At 30.6% G+C, this 17,570-nt stretch overlaps 1 protein-coding gene across 1 annotated transcript; it reads left to right on the top strand.

The window, feature by feature from the left end:
* The first annotated feature begins 444 nt into the window (after positions 1-444).
* On the top strand, positions 445-3,458 carry LOC148629302 (uncharacterized). Its single transcript, XM_088564756.1, has 4 exons — positions 445-647; positions 975-1,067; positions 2,832-2,943; positions 3,153-3,458. The coding sequence occupies exons 1-4, from the start codon at positions 518-520 to the stop codon at positions 3,187-3,189; spliced, it is 372 nt and encodes a 123-aa protein (XP_088420882.1). The 5' UTR covers positions 445-517; the 3' UTR covers positions 3,190-3,458.
* The last annotated feature ends 14,112 nt before the right edge of the window (positions 3,459-17,570 follow it).

A 17,570-nucleotide genomic window follows, 5' to 3' on the forward strand; every position in this document is an offset into this window, starting at 1 on the left:
GACCATTTTTACTTAATTATTGAAAAACTTTTTTCTAATTTGTAAATTGCCATGTTGTAGTTTGAGAACTTGAATTAAATTCATGACAAATATAAAGTTTCAATAAAACTCGGATTATCCTTTGGTCTAGAATAGACTGTCTGTATTGCAATTTATTTATTTATTTTATTTTTATTTTTGTTTCCTCTTACGGCTTCCCTACCTACAGTACCATGAATTCAGCCGATAATATTATATTTACCTATGACTTAAATCCAACAAAGTCTGGATGAATCAACACTTTTTTTCACGAACACTTTCAGTGACAGTATGACACAATAAATCTTACTTTGTTTGAATCTCAAAAGAAGGATTATTACTTAAACTTCATATTAAACTTCCCCCCTTTATGTGAATATCTAGATATGATTGTCTCGTTTTTTTCAAAGTTGACATCCCTTGATATTCTTGACATTTGGGAATAATGCGTCTATATTGATGGTATCTGCAGTAGGCAGACTTTGCTAATAACATAACTATGAGAAAGGAAACATTAATAATATTTGTATTTCTTATATCGGTGTCATCATGTTTAGGAACCGTCAATGGAACACAAGGAACACCAACTACACGCATCTTCCATACACCTCGATACAACGCTTCTGCTGGTATGTACGGTATGATGTGGTGAAAGACCTTTCCAAAAAACCTCTATTTTTGCTCCATGCCATTATGATAAAAACATGATCTGTATATTTATTAATTGAGATGTGTTCATGCATAATAAAATACGAATGCTTTGCCTCATTATTAATTTGTATCTTTGTTGTTTTCTTTTCCTCCCTTCTTTCTGGTTTCTTGTTGTTTTTGTTGTTTATTTTTTTGTTTTTTTTTGTTTTTTTTTTATTTTGTTTTTGTTTTTGTTTTTGTTTTTTTTGTTTTTGCCCTGATGTGTTTTTGTATACAAATATAATGTACTGTTACTTAAATTACAGCAAGTCCATGTGAGCCAGAATGCAAATATGGTAGCTGTCGGAATGGAATATGTGAATGTGAAGTGGTGTTCAAAGGAGACAGCTGTAATCAACGTGAGTTTTTCCTTATCGAACTTTAGTACAGCATATTAAAGCACCTTGCCCTAACAGACAGTTAAGTTGAAGAAAAAGGGAAAAATGGGAAAAGATGAAAATCAACAAAAGAACATGAACCTAATTAAAACATTTAATAACAAATTTTAAGTTAACTATGTTGACATTCAATATCCTACGTTTCATCAAACCGACATTTTTTTGTATTAATAGACATTAATATTTGATCAGAATATTTAAAACACAACATTTTTTTAGATTGTTGTATGTATTATTTTAGTTACTTTATGTTCTTTGTTGTGTTTGTCTGTTTTCCATGTCTAGTCTTTGTCCCTGGGTTACATTCTTTTGATTTCCGCTAGAATCTTGGTTCCCTTGATTATTCTTTAGCATTCTGGCTCATTTTCAGTTCATCTGAACTATTTAATTCAAATGAGGATTTGCTATCACTTTCCGTTCTTGAACATTTTGCGCAAGAAAACTATAACCCCTTTTACTGACCTTAACCAAATTTTGCAGGAATGGTATCTGCTTTTTGTTCTCTTTGATCAAAGAATAATCAAGGGAACCAATTTTCTTTCGGAAATCAAAACAATGCAATCTAAAGATAAAGACTAGACAATGAAAACAGACACACACAACAAAAATATGAAATAACCAAAAGAACACGTACAAAGAAACAAAAATAAATGAGTAACTCATGACTCCACTAAAAGTTGGGGGGGCATGGACCAGGTGCACCGGCATGTTAAGTGTCCTCTGCTTTTCTAGAAACACCTGCCGAATTGCTCATAAAATTTCAAGTCTGGGATAGACGAATGAGGAAAGTAAAACTATGACACGGTGATCAACTTTTTATTCTGTCGGATAATGTATCCATCAGGGGACTGTTTAAACGAAAATATCCTAAGACATGTCATATCTTAGAACATTGACAAGGCTAGTCTTATGACTATCTTCGAACGAAGCTTATGACCGCTGTTAACAAGATATCAATAATGTGTTGTTACGTGAATTTGTAGATTTTATTTTTTTGATAATATAAATGAATTGTACATTTGTATACATGTTTTTTAAGTGAACATAACTAGAAAGTAGATATCTGTACAATTTAATCATATGTTTTTATGTGTATGATCAGATAGAAACAGACACACAAGTACTTTAATAAATCTATATAGTATTTCATTCCCAAAAGGGCTGGCTTGCTCTTTTTGATCTGTGTAAACACTGGTGTCGATGAAACTATATTAATACTGTCCAATTTAAACAAAGTCGACTTCTCACATAGAGAAAAAAGGGGCAGGGTTTTTTTGTCTTTAAATATGGAAAAGTACATGTATGCATTCACAATTTATTATTCAACACGTTTATCAATGATAAGTAAAAGAGTAGAAATTTTACCGACAGAACTAGACTTCAGATTCTTGGATATGGCATCGAGGAAAAATGAAGCCGTCTTGTTCAGGAACTTAAAGAACAATAACAGAAATTCCACCTAAGCAAACATTCATTACAACTATTATTCTAATATCTTAACTCCACGTCCTATCTTAAGACGACCATAACAATACTTAGGGCAAAAATAAAGAGATTTCTGAACTTACGACATCTTCGATAAAAATAATTGGGACTAAAATATCAGACCATCCTAAGACATGTCTTTGTCTTAAGTCACCTTTGTTAAACAGGCCTCATATTTCTAATTTATCCAGACGAGCGATTCATGGTCTTCTACTTGAGCTTTTATACTATCTTTCGCAGTCAAACCATGGTTTATAGCAACGATGTGTGTGGTTGGTACCCTATTATTGATAGGAATATTAGGTCTGTTGAGCTGTTTCTGTTCCTGCTTTTCGCGGTGTTCTCCTTGTGGGTAAGTTCTCCAATATCCTTAATCTTAGTTCAGTTTGGATTTACACTCGCAGAAAAAGCGAGTAAAATTAAATATTTTTCAAGAATCTCTCAATATTTTTCTTAATTATTTTCAATGTTATACGTTATATTCATACAAGACCGTGAGTGTTGCTTTATAATATTGACTAGAATAATTACAATATTTAAATTAATGGTTTTATATTTTAGGAAAAAGACCCAAACAACGCCTGAAGATGAAAATTAGTGAAATATTAAAAGTAGTTCTAATGAGTTTTTATATAAAGCTTTTTTATCCAAGAAACTGTTTCAAAAATTGATTTTTTTTCTTCACACAAATTAAGTGTCCGATCCTTGAGTATCAAGTAGAAACTTAAAGTGAAGTAGGCTTGTTATTGTTTTTATTTTTTGCCGTTGCTAATGTGTCTTTTTATCTTTATAATTACATCAATAAAGACTGCAATCTAAAATGATGTCTCAAGTTGAAATTATTACATGAGATCACTATATAGTATACAAAATGCACAGTGCCATTTCTTCGATATCTATTGAAATGTAGACGTTTGGTTGTTCGGTTGATATACGGATACGAATACAATTCAATAAATGTTTATCTATATATATTTTCCTATTTCTATATAATCTTGCTGCTTCATTTTTGCCAAACTTCAGAACGCATCGTAATTGAAAGTGATAAGTCTAAAAGTTTTTGACGCATCCATGCTTATTTTTGTAAAAAAAATCTGCCTACAGAAGTCCTTGGTGGCCATGGTAAGTGGTGGAAAACAGTGTCATTTTGGGGCATGTGTACACAATACACACGGTCTGTCTGATAAAAAATGGGATAAAATCGATATGCCGACCCTATCGTATACGTTCTTATACACCGACCATTTTTTAACCCGAAGCTTGGGATTTGATGTCGGATAAGATTTTTGTTTTCGAAATTTAAATTGTTATTTCAGCAGCAACCAAAACCTTATCGAACTTTAGTACAACATATTAAAGCACCTTGTCCTAACAGACAGTTAAGTTGGTTTTTTTTCTAAATTTTCTAAAGAATCAGTGTTATCTGAAATTCAAATGTTAGAAAACATCCGATAGATATGCTGTGATTTACTGTTCATACACTTATATCGCGCCTGAAGTAAGCTCATTTTATATAAAGCTGAACATTTGTCATAAATTCCATCAAATATCCTGATGGAAATCACATGTTCAACATGCATGTAGTTTTCATTTTCTTACAATTTTAAAGTTTTATAAACGTTGAAGAAAAAGGGAAAAATGGGAAAAGATGTAAATCAATAAAAGAACTTGAAGCTAATTAAAACATTTAATAACAAATTTTAACTTAACTATGTTGACATTCAATATTCTACGTTTCATCAAACCGACATTTTTTGTATTAATAGACATTAATATTTGATCAGAATATTTAAAACACAACATTTGTTTTAGATTGTTGTATGTACTATTTAGTTACTTTATTTCTTTGTTGTGTTTGTCTGTTTTCCATGTCTGGTCTTTTGCAGTCTGGAGATGAAGACTAGACAATGAAAACAGACACACACAACAAAAACATGAAATAACCAAAATAACACGTACAAAGAAACAAAAATAAATGAGTAACTCGGATTCCACTAAAAGTTGGGGGCATGGACCAGGTGCACCGGCATGTTAAGTGTCCTCTGCTTTTCTAGAAACACCTGCCGAATTGCTCATAAAACTTCAAGTCTGGGGTAGACGAATGAGGAAAATAAAACTATGACACGGTGATCAACTTTTTGTTCTGTCGGATAATGTATCCATCAGGGGACTGTTTAAACGAAAATATCCTAAGACATGTCATAAGACATATCTTAGAACATTGATAAGGCTAGTCTAATGACTATCTTCATACGAAGCTTAAGACCATTGTTAACAAGATATCAATAACGTTTTGTTACGCGAATTTGTAGATTTTATTTTTTTGATAATATAAATGAATTGTACATTTGTATACATGTTTTTTTAAGTGAACATAACTAGAAATTATAACTATTATAACTTTAATTTTAATAAAATTATATTGCATAAACAAATTTTAAATTATTTTATTTTAATGAAGAATTCAAATAATTACCTTAAAAAGATAGAAATATATTTTTAAAGATATTTATTGCTTTAATATTTTTTTGCAAAAGAAGAAAAAAAAAATTAAACAAAAAAAACATTACATTATTATCATATTATTGTGTCTTTAGTCACTGATATCATTAAAAATATCATCCAACCTTTTTTATTGGAAAAGGTAAAATACAGGTAAATTTAAACCATCAAACCCTTTTGAGTACCCCATAATCCTTAACTTTAATTGATATTGTTTTAGTCTAATAATTAAATGTTGGAGAAACGTGAATACCATTTAAAATATTACGTGTCCTAAATGTACCACCGTAAAATGACTCATTGTACATTGTTCTTTTATGATAATTGAAAAATAAGTTGTTACCATTATATTATGTTGTTCTCTGTTATAAACAAATTTATATCATATTGCTGTTTCCATTCTCCATATGTTGTTACTATATATCTTTACCTATATTTGCAATAGTTTATTTGAGCAATAATATCTTACCTTATTGGCTACCGAAACATTCATGGTCAGCTGGATAAGACATCGTCAAAAAGTTGACTAATTACAAACTAATTTTTTCCTCAAAAGATTTTTTTTTAATGCGATAAAAGAAAAACATTATGCAGTCTTAACAGAAATTATGAATAGTGCAGCATATCTCTATCATATATCACAGCAGCTAAGCTAAAAGAAATAAATCGGAGGTCGATTCAACAACCCATTCATTCACGATTTCGATTTTGTTTAGACCGACACAAAATACTACGGATATTTGTGGTATGTGAAGACAAAGTGACAAAGCATATGACAATTGTAACATAACTATTGACAAATAATTAGTTGTAATATAGGTTGGGTAATTGCGCATTGCTGTTTACTTGAAAATATTTTTTTCATGAATACACAATATAGCACAAAATTTGAAAATTAATCTAACAATTCAAAATCGGACAAAAAATAAAAAAGTCGATTGCGTGTGTGTGTGTGTGGCCCCTTTGACCCCTTATAAACTGCAACAGATATCCGAAATCTGTTTTGAAAAATGAAAAATGCAGATAAGGATTTTGATGAGATATCAAATTAAAAAAAAATCGCAATCAGACCAAAGATTTTAAACAGATTTTTTTGGGTGGTCGCCACTTTGACTCCTTGGAACTCAGAAACGGTTAAATATACCCCTATCTTGTGGAAAAAAATCAAAATAGAATTTCAAAAGGAACAGATTGACATCTGAATAATAAAAATCGGATCAATAAGCTTTCTTTACCATCGATCTAATAACAACAGTCTATTGAGTTCCTTTTTCGGGGAGTCAAAATGCAGTCACAGATATTTCCCCATGTTGAGTATGATAGATGAAGCAAAATATATAATACTCTTTAATAAAGAATATGGTTGAAACATATCAGTAGTAAATTTATAGTTTCGGCTCCTATATATTGACTATGATTTGTCTGGTCAATAGTTACATTTGCTGTTTAATCTTAATCCGATTAAATTATATTTTTGTGTATTCTAAACGAATATTAAGCATTGTAATAAGATAAAGATGATTAAAGATAATCATATCTAAAATATCTTGGGACGTTGTAAATTGCATGGATTTCATCATAAAATATTTTAAAAAAGAAACGATAGTTTTCATTTATCATTATATAGTTTCTTCATATCTTCGTGATTTATTTTGTTTCGTTATACCAGGAATTATATTAATATACATGTTTTTAAAATTTATTATGTTATCAAAAACCATGTGTTATATAAAAAAAATAAAACAACAGAACTCCACTAAGAAATAAAAATAAAAAAAAAAACACGAGCTGATAATTGCTTGAATCACACTTTCGAATGACTACATTAATTATACCAATTTTCAAATTGTATGACTTTTGTCATAATTTATCGGACTGACAATATAAGGGTATGTTGTTTTGTTACTTTCATAATCAGATTACTATGCAAATGATATAGTCATGTTTTCTGAACGGATATTTGTTTGAATGTGATTACAGATGTTTATAGTTGTAAATATGATCTATTTTCATAAACGAAAAATCAGTAGTCAAAACAGTACTTCATATGTGAACAATAAATATATGAAAATGATTATTTAAACTACATGTATTTCCATTGCAAACTTTATGCACTCCAGTAACTTAGTAATCGAAGTATCCGTTTTCAACAGAATCCCAACCCACAATTTTAAAAATATGATAAATAATTACAAACCAACCAAAAATGATTTCATAAACAATCATGATTTAAGAACAATGTGTTTCATTAAAAACAAACAGACGGAAAATGTCTCTACTTTTAAACTACATACAACACAATGTAAACACGATTTATAACGAAAAAATGTGAAATAAAATCCGAGTGTTTTTCTTTTTTGTATTGCAACGTTGTAAGGGCTGACATAAAGTTAACATTTTAATCCAGTCGATTCAAAACTGTTTAATATTATGTCGTGTTTTACCCCAATCTGATTTAGGAGGATCCGCTTTGCAACAGGACTTTTTATATCCTGCACCCATGATATAGAAAAAATAGGTTGTCCCGTTAACAGGTAGGCTGTTTTTTAATATTCCGACGTCTCAGTGGTTTTTATTTTATATTATAACCACTTTTAAAAATACACAAATTTAAACGTCTAAGTATTGGTATTCAGTAGTATTCTCATTTTGATTTTTCTTTGATCCAATTTGGTTTCTAACCTTGGTTAGTATTGGTAAACTAAATAAGGTTCATGAAAAATAGTTTTAATGCCACAGATTTGTTTCTATCATTGTTTTGAGAACTAGTGCTGGATGATAATTTCATACATCTGTCAACTATGTTAATTATATTAACTATGGATATGGACTAGATAAATTCATTATTTCCCAGAATGATTTAAGAAGCAAGGTGGTTGAAAATAAATAAAAAGTACTGTTTACAGTAATCTATTCTAATGAACAATTTTTTGAGACATGTGACCAAATAAATTCAACCGAGCTTAGATATATGCATTTCTATCATTAAAAAGTTCTTTTTAATTGTTGATTGTTTAGAAAGTCTGATCTGATACCGTTTTTTTCCTATTTGCATGATTTGTAGGTAAATCTGTACTTAAGAAAGAAATGTACGTTAAATTCGATAAAATGATCATCAAATACAGAATATCCGAACAACTAGCAAATATAAATAAAAAGAAAACAATCATAATCGCAAATTTCCTACTTTGAACAGATACTAATTATTATTGCAAATTTCGGACTTGACGCAAACAGTATTTTTCACAATTTTTACAATATCTTTGTTTAACCCATTTATGAATGAATTTGTAATTAAAATCATATGCACATAATGCTTGAATTTATATCAAAAAACATTCTGACATCCGGATTTTATAGCTTTAACTATATGTTTTTTACTATGTCGTAGATGCACGTGCAAATTTTGTTGACTTACAGGTGCACCAAACAATTTTTTTTAAGTTAAATAACAAATCACTTTATAGTAAAAAAATAAGATGAAGTGATAAAACGGACATACAAGTACACAACTGTACAAGAACACAGATTGGAAAGACATAGATAAAGGGTAATAACAAATTTACCCAACTGATAAACTGTAGTAGTCAAACGAAAGTCCGTATAGGAAATGGTAAAATCAGCGTAAACAAATGGAAAGTGGGTTTAACAAGGATTTTAGCGCGCTAAAACTCGCGCTTCCATTAAAGATAATTATTTCCGGCATATTTCAACACAAATAGACAGCAAAGGCCACGACAACAAAAGTATTAAAATCCACGATAACAGAATGATGACACCTATTTAAAATAAACTAAAAAGTCAAATAACGACACAAAGACATTAATGACCAACGTTAATATTATGGCGATATCATTCATTTCTAACCAAATATTATGCTGTCAAGCACACAAATTGGAAATAGTGGACAAACATCCGAAATCAACACAGTTATATTGAGACAACGAAAAAATCCCGTAAAACATGCGTCATTCATCAATTATTCGTTAAAAATTTGGAATTTGATTTTGAACGTCATATCACAAAGCAATAAATAAAGACCACAGAAAATTAATTTGTAGACATTATGAAAATCCATCATATGTAATCTGTTTGCCAGAAACAAAATATTTTTAATATGATCAAGACATCGACAATAAAACTTTCTAGGGTTCGGATGAGTCGAATTTTCTAATAACCTTGGTCCAAAAATCTGTCTATTAGGCAACGGTGGCGTCTTAAGAATAGTCGCTACTAGCTATGGCATACATTAACATCAGAGAAAAACAACACCATATGTAGGGAAATCTGGTATATTATTACACAAGAAAGAGTGATTTATAGTCGTCTGGTTTGTCATAAGTTTATACTGAGGTGACTACTGTCGTCAAGTTCGAGGTGAAGATCTATAATTGTTAGTTCTGTTGAATAAATAAACGGAAACCATCCTCAAAATTTAGGATTATTAATGGAGAGAACATCGTCAAAATGTCCATATGTAAATCTAGCCTCTTTAATCCCTTTGTTTTCCACAAGACTTTGAAGGAACTTCGATTCACAAGAATAAAAAAAAACAAATCGTCTAGTAGAGAGGCATAATTAGTGCCCATTAGAATGTTGATACATTGTTGAAAAATAATCCCTCCAAAAGTTTCATAAATATATAAATTAAGAAGAAAATGTGCAGTTAACAAGACTTAACAAAACAGTAAACAATTACCAAGGTTGTACGAGAAACTTCATTTAGAGTTTCCCTTGCACGGTATCAAAGAAAGGAAAACAAATAAAAAGCCTCATGGTCGACGAGAAAAACCATGAGCACAGCTGACTTGGTGATATCTTTGCCCCACTTCCATATAATCATATAAAACACCCCAAAACTCATTCAAATGAAAAATAAAATTTAAAGTGCAAGATGTGTTGAAGATTTTTTTGTTCAAGTTTTATTAAATTCCATTTAACAGTTTTGGAATAGGTTAGGAATCAGAAGATGGACACCCCTTGGTCTACCAATACCAAAGTCAATGTTTTGCATCGGAAAATCCCAAAACCTAATTCAGATGAAAAAAACAAAATAGGAGCAATACAGCAGCATGCAAGAAAAAAATGTAAAAGTTTTTTTTTTCAAATTACATTCAGCAATATCACAAGAGATGCAGAACTAGAAACACGGACAAACATACATGCGAACATATAGAGAGCAGCAAGAACGGACGTTCAAATGTACACGCCAAAATATAGAGAGCACAATCATTATATACTCCCGCTGTATAATAAGATAAATCTTTTCTTACGTTAAAAAAATGCCAAATTTATATAAACATACAGAAATGAATAACTAGTAACTGCTTTATTTAACACGTATCACACGATGAATTTTAAACGGAAACTATTAGTGTCTAGTATATGCGGTTATCAATGTCATGGCCACGGAAACACTAGTGTGTGTTTCACATTTTTATTACCTGCTTATTTCGAAAATTGTAAGATGGTAAAATACGCTTGTGCTTTAGCAACCTGCCGTATAAACTCGAGGTAAAAATGCAGCAGATATTGTGATATCAGTCGACAGGCCACGGCCTGGTGTCTTAATTGTTTTTTGACATCCTAATTTTTCATATTTGTTTTTTCCATATAACGAGAACAACCAATATTGTAAATAAGTGTTGCTGTTCTTTTACCAATAACATGGAAATTACTTCAAACATAAAATAAAAAAAAATTGGATCAAACTTTGTCGACAATCTAGAAGCTATGTTAGTAGACAAGATGACACCATAAATCGATGGCTTATCTTATGTTCAAATATTTTTTTGTTTGTTTTGAGAACTTCAATAAAAAAAACAAACATTTTACCTATCTTCAATGACGATTGCAAAATTATTTTGTGTTACAGAATTTCAACACTTTGGAGCATAGATTTCACAGAATACAGACATGTTGTCGTCGTTTATTCTTATTGTTTTGGTACCAATTGTATCCCCCAAAAGTTTTAAAGCTGATGACAATGAAGTTGGTGTAAGTAAATCTCCATTTGTCTACACATAGCCTGCTGAATAATTATTAAAACTAAAAAAAAATGAAAATATCAGTCTTAACTGTATGCAAATTCAAATGATTATTCTTAATATTAAAAATTTCAAATTTAATTTGTTTGTCGTATTTAATACTCCTTTGAACAAACACATTTAAATTTGTTTATTATTAATGATGTGTCCTTGCATGAATGTTTCCTTATTAATGCCATCTTGTAAAATGATGTCAGAATCCTTTGCTGGTGCAATTCGTCCACATGTAAAATTTGAATGATACTTAAATTGCATCGATAATGATGGCAAAGAGAGTCTTCATTTTCACCGAAACCTTTCACCAAGAACCGACTGATTGTAAGAGACTTGTATCAAATACCTTATGTAAGAGGTATCACCTCAAAATGTTTATTAATGAATTCTACTAGCCCACATAAACAACTTCACAAGTTACTCATTTGGGCAATTTCTTGCTTTATTTTCTTGATAATATTATTTACTCGACTTCAATTATCTCATTTTCAGATGATGGACCTTCCTCTTTTGACAAATGACCCCAAATGCAATCTAAATCTTGGGCAATATATCATTAGAATAGTAGATTCTACCCCAGCCAACACATTGATAGGACTTCTAAACTGTTCAGACGTTCAAGGAAATGTTACATTCCAAGTAAATAGTAGCCAGAATGTTCAAGGTGTGTATAACAACAATGATCAAAACAATTGCGCATCTAATCAATACGTTTTCCATTACATTTTAAAAAATACACTTTCTGAAAAAAAACAGTGAGGTGATATGGTGTTTTATGTTCGGATATTGTTACTTCAATTAAATGTGTATTAAATTTTATAAATACATAATAAATAAGTAGCTGTTTTCTTAATTGATCATCTGACCAAAAGGGGACACGGAATTGAGAAAATTATCTGGTCATTTTTTTCAGGAAGAATAAGAAAATCGTAATGATAACCATTCTTAAATTCGTTGACAACAGAGCATAATTCTTCGTTTTGTTGTTACTTTCAGGTATTTTTGATGTGATTGGAACAACTGGGCAAATTTACCTACGGCAGCAAAACCCAACAGATTTAGAGTACAAATTTACTGTCTTAGTATACTCAGACAGTGTTCTTACAGTCAATATATCTGTCCAAGTCTATATCAACTGTAAGTGCATATCACTAAACAGATCTACATATGAATTTATACGATTAAAAACTTTTTGATTCGTCATTCATTTTAAGTTTCGAAAGTCCAGATGTATCTTACACATCTAATAATTTGATGAATAATTGTTTTCATTCTAATTTACTTAATAACAAGAGATATATTAGAACATAAATCATTTAACTTGACGGAAAACAGTAAGAAAAGACTTCGCCATAAAAAGAACATTATTCTCGGTGCAATGAGTTTTCAATTCAAACAAAAATTCAACGCTAATCATCCACATATATGGCAAATTCAGACATTTTACACGAGAAAATATTAAAAACATGATATAAAAAGGAAGAATTCCTGGTCATTCAAATTTCCTTGATAGGGAAACTATAGTTGAGCTTCACCTCATCTATTTTTATGTTATTAGAATAGTCTATATTTGTAATAAATTTATATATTGATCAACAATAGTTTGTTGAAGGTATATTATTATATTTTGTATGACAAAACTATAAGTGATTTCTCATGATGGGACCCCATTGGAAACAAGCCCTACAGATGTCATGGTTTATCCCTGATAAAATGTCAATTTAGAGTGTAATTTACTTTTAATCTTTAATGCGTATTTATGTCTTGTGTATAATAACGTTGATATTCTATTGAATAAATATCATTATTATTATTATAATTACCTTTACTTCTTTTTTAATCGCGTTGACTGGTGTTACTTTGAACGACCAATGTAAACGACTGTTTGAATTTAAAAAAAAACTTATTTGTACGTTATAAAGTTTTAAAAAATTCCTACGCCTTACTATTTTAATAGGGTTATTTCTCTTAATTTTGAAACAGTTTACCCTCCTGAATGTACAAACACAGAAATGGAAATTGAAATGACTGACGACCAAGTAACATGCAATACCAGTAACTCGCTCGTGACCTGTCAAAATCCGCAAGGTGGAATTTTCAATTATACATCTTCGTCATCGATGTTCGATGTTAGTGATGCTGAAGGGGGTAGTTTTAATATATGTCCAGCAGTTAGCTTAGAAGATAAGGTTGGCGTATATGAGGTAAAGTGGATTATGCATAATGCAATTTTCTATTATTGATTTGTGGATCTTGTCGACGGGAAACACCTTTTTCCAAAAGAACATACTTTATGAAAAAGTGCATTAAATAAACGTCTATACTATGCCGTGGAACACTAAAAAATTAAAAGAAATAAAATTCAAAGTTCCATCTTGCTATTGTATGGACTTTTTGTACGAGGCCTCATAATCAGTGACCATAATACCACGAGATATATTACAATGCCGGTATCAGAACGGACGATATACAAAACAAAAGCATTATCAAATATAGAAAGGAGATATAATGAACATACTTTTTAACTTTATTATTTGTATTGCAGGTCATTGTCATTGCTAAAAATGACATAGGTGAAGTATCCATCATCGTAACTGTGACTGTGTTAGATGTTAATAGTGCACCCATGTTCATCAACCTCCGTAACTTTACCATAACAGAGAGATCAACAATCGGAACCAATCTGGGTCTTATAAATGCCACAGACAATGATGTAGAACCAACGTATAAAAATCTGACATACTCCATTGGTAATTTATTTCTGATATCTTCAATCATATCTTGATTGATTCCAAAGTACAAACATCTACAACACCAATCAAAGTTCAAACATCTACAACACCAACCAAAGTTCAAACCTCTACAACACCAAATGTTTAAGATTATTAGAGTTTAAAATATACATACAACTAGCTATAGCAGATAACGTGTACTTCCGGTTTGGTTTGGTTTATTAACATGAATAAAGGAGGTTTTGAAAGTTAAACAACAGTGTATATCATAAAGTTGTTTCATATTTGATATGTTTGCTGTATCATTAACTAATTTGTATTTCACTTTTAGTATCACGGTCTTTTAGTACAAATCTTTAACAGTTTGTCATCTGAAGTTTTTATACTTTTTTTCGAAAACGTACTTTATTTAATTGTATTTGAAGTAAGACTAAGTATTCACTAAACACTCTTAATTTGTGTAGCTGATATAGCACCAGAGTCAAACCATTCGGTGTTCATCCTAGACTCCAGTCATAACCTACGTTTGGGGACTACAGTTAACGCATCTGTGACGTCTGTTTACGTTCTCACTCTCAATGCAAGTAACTTTTACTTATAGAATAGAGCATTTATAGTAACCAAGTATCAGTCTTATTTTACTACTTATGTATCTATGTGGTAGAAAGTGAAAGAAAAAAAAATTAAAATCCGTATTATTCATTAATGCCTTATATATGGTTACAAAATATTCTTGCATTTCGGATTGTCGTTAACTAATCTGATAGACATATTCTCCGACAAAATGTTATTTTTGCCAAGTATAAGATGTCAACTTAACCAAAGTATCATAATACATTTAGTGCATCCAACAAAACACTTATGGATATAATTTCAAATGTTGCTTAATTAAGGTCACAGATGCAGGTGGTCTATCAGATGTAGCTGACATTTTTGTAGTTGTTGAAGATGAAAACGACGCCCCATTGTGTACCCGGAGTAGCTTGTCTTTGAATGTCGATACTAGAATTCCAGTTGGTCAAGCTGTTGAGAAGGTCAAGTGCTGGGATTGGGACTCAAAACCGAAGTTTAGGACTATTGAATATAGCACGGTTGGACAAGATGATGGTACAAAAGTGTTAAAGATAACTGATTTGTTTTTCTCTAATTTGAATACTTTCAGACATACACATTGCTTTCTATATTTCTTTGTTGTTTTTTACATGTTTTTCTTGTTGATGCTGTTGTTTCTATTATAAATGTTACATTAAATAGAAAAAAAACAGATTACCTGTAGTGGATCCTGCATTAGAAAAAAACACTGCATGAAATATGTTACTGCAATTCTAATTTGATGCATTGTCTTAATATGTGTAGTTTGAAAGCTTTGTTTCAGCGAAGAAAATAAAATTTAAATTTTCTTTTCAGAACTGTTTGCAATAGATCAAAGCGGAAGCATAAAAGTAGCAAAATCTTTGCCTGATCAGAATAAAATACATAACTTTGAGATAAAAGTAACGGATCAGCAATCAGTAGAAACAAATGCTACTCACAACGCCACTGTCATTCCAGTCAGAATAAACATTCTAAGTAAGTTATTGGTCTAATTTTTAAGTTATGATTATTGTTAAACGCAGTAAAACTTCTTTTAAAAACCCACAAAGATATTGATCAAATCAATTTAGATTTACAATTAACAAAATTAAGCACCGACTATTAGCTGAGGGTGCGGGGGGGGGGGGGCGCTGTGATTTATTTTTTTTAAATGAAGTTATTCCAAATTTGAGCCAAAAATGTTTTTATTCAGTGAATGGACAGAAAAAAAATATTATTCAATATTCCTCCCTGTACTTAACCATGTAGATTTTTAAATAAAAGTTTTAACTCCAGCTGCTGCTTAACAAAAAATATTTATTTTCGTGCTTGCGCGAAGAAACTTTCTAACTTAAAATAAAATCCCATGCCCTCCATCGAGGAGAATATGGTATGTGCCTTAAGCCGATGACTGTTTAAATATTAAAATGAAAATCGATACCTAAGAAAGAAATTGAATACCTAAATAGAAAAAAGAAACACTTATACACAATCTATCACTCCCTGTTTACAAACGATGTCTAGATCAAGTTAACAGGGATAGTGTTTTCCATCAGTTCTGTAGATATGCGACAACGATGGCATGTCTGACGAAGAACCTGCCATATGTATAATTTAAATTTGATAATTTTAAAATATGATGATCATTTGCGTGATTTGTTTTACCATGTATAAATATTCACATGGTTTTGCGATTAAAAGATCATTTGTATGTATGATTTATATTAATGGACACTTACATTTATTTTTACTACAGAGGCCTGTACACAAGGTTGTGTCAATGGGGAGTGTATAAATGGGCAATGTGTTTGTGATACCTTACATTCGGGAGAAGACTGTAACAGCTGTAAGTTAAAACTTAAAAAATATAAAATAACAAAAATTATAGACAGTGAGACAATCTATAACAATCTATAACAGCTACACATAAACATTTCATACCACGTGTAACTGTGAATACACGAAATCAAGTTAAACATTCAGGAATGTAACTCACAATGTCAAGAATGTTTATATCAATTACTTTTAAAACACTTTTACGAGTATCAGTTATGTTTTGTAACGCATTGTTGAAGGGAAATCACGGAAACCAGGATTCGAATAAAATAGAACATGATTCAGGAACAACGACAAGACAAGAAAAATGTAACAAACCGTATGATCATAAAGTAACCAAAATAACAAGCATACAATTTAGAAACAAAATTAAAACTGTATATGCTAATAAAAATATTGTTTGTACTTGTTACTTGTCTCCCACAAATATTATGTTCTGGTGTATGTCTCAATTTACACTAGTTTATTTTCTGATCATACAGCATTATATAAAAAAAAATGATAGGTTTGTTTTGTTACTTTCAGTGGCTACTGGGGCTGCTGTTGGTTTCAGTATTGTGGCTGTCGGTCTGTTTGTTGCTGTTGTTTTATTGGTTGGATATGTCGCATTTGGGTAAGCATAGAAAAGAGCTATTCAATTTCTATTCCACCTTAAAAATATAAAACGTTCAACTTTCTAATTTGAAAATTATTTGTTATAACTTTGTGCAGCTTACTTTATTTCATAATTTGTTATCTGTACATTATAAATCTATGATCATGACTTAAAATGTTGTTCTTGTTTAACTGAATTCATATTTCATCTTTTTTTAGGTTCAATCCATTCAGTTGTATTATGGGGCTTGTTAGAAGCTGAAGTATATTTGTTCCTTGAAAAGAATTGTCTATGTTTTTCACTAAACATTAAGTCAAGATTTAATAGATGTGTTGCTATAGTAACAATCACTTTTGATGGTATCTTAGTTCACCGAGACCAAGGTCCATATGATCAATTGTCAATACTTTACGACCGTCGTCGTCGTCGTCTACGCCTTTCGTTATTTTTTATTAAATATTTTCCTCCGAAACCCTTTAGTGGATTGTTCTCAAAATTCTGGCAACAACGTCATTTGAGAATCTACTTAGAAAAATTATGCCGATAATGAACATCCAGTATAAAACATTACCGTTGCTGTTTTCAGACCACAAGTGTCAAGTCACAAATTTCTACATATATTTCAAAACTATAAGAGATACTGAAAATAAATTTGACTTTAACTCTTCAACTTGAAGAGATTTACAAAGGTAGGTCTGTA

Source organism: Perna viridis, chromosome 1 (assembly GCF_037379345.1).
Source record: "Perna viridis isolate PV_CMFRI_1.1 ecotype Kerala chromosome 1, ASM3737934v1, whole genome shotgun sequence".
Classification (NCBI taxonomy): domain Eukaryota; kingdom Metazoa; phylum Mollusca; class Bivalvia; order Mytilida; family Mytilidae; genus Perna; species Perna viridis.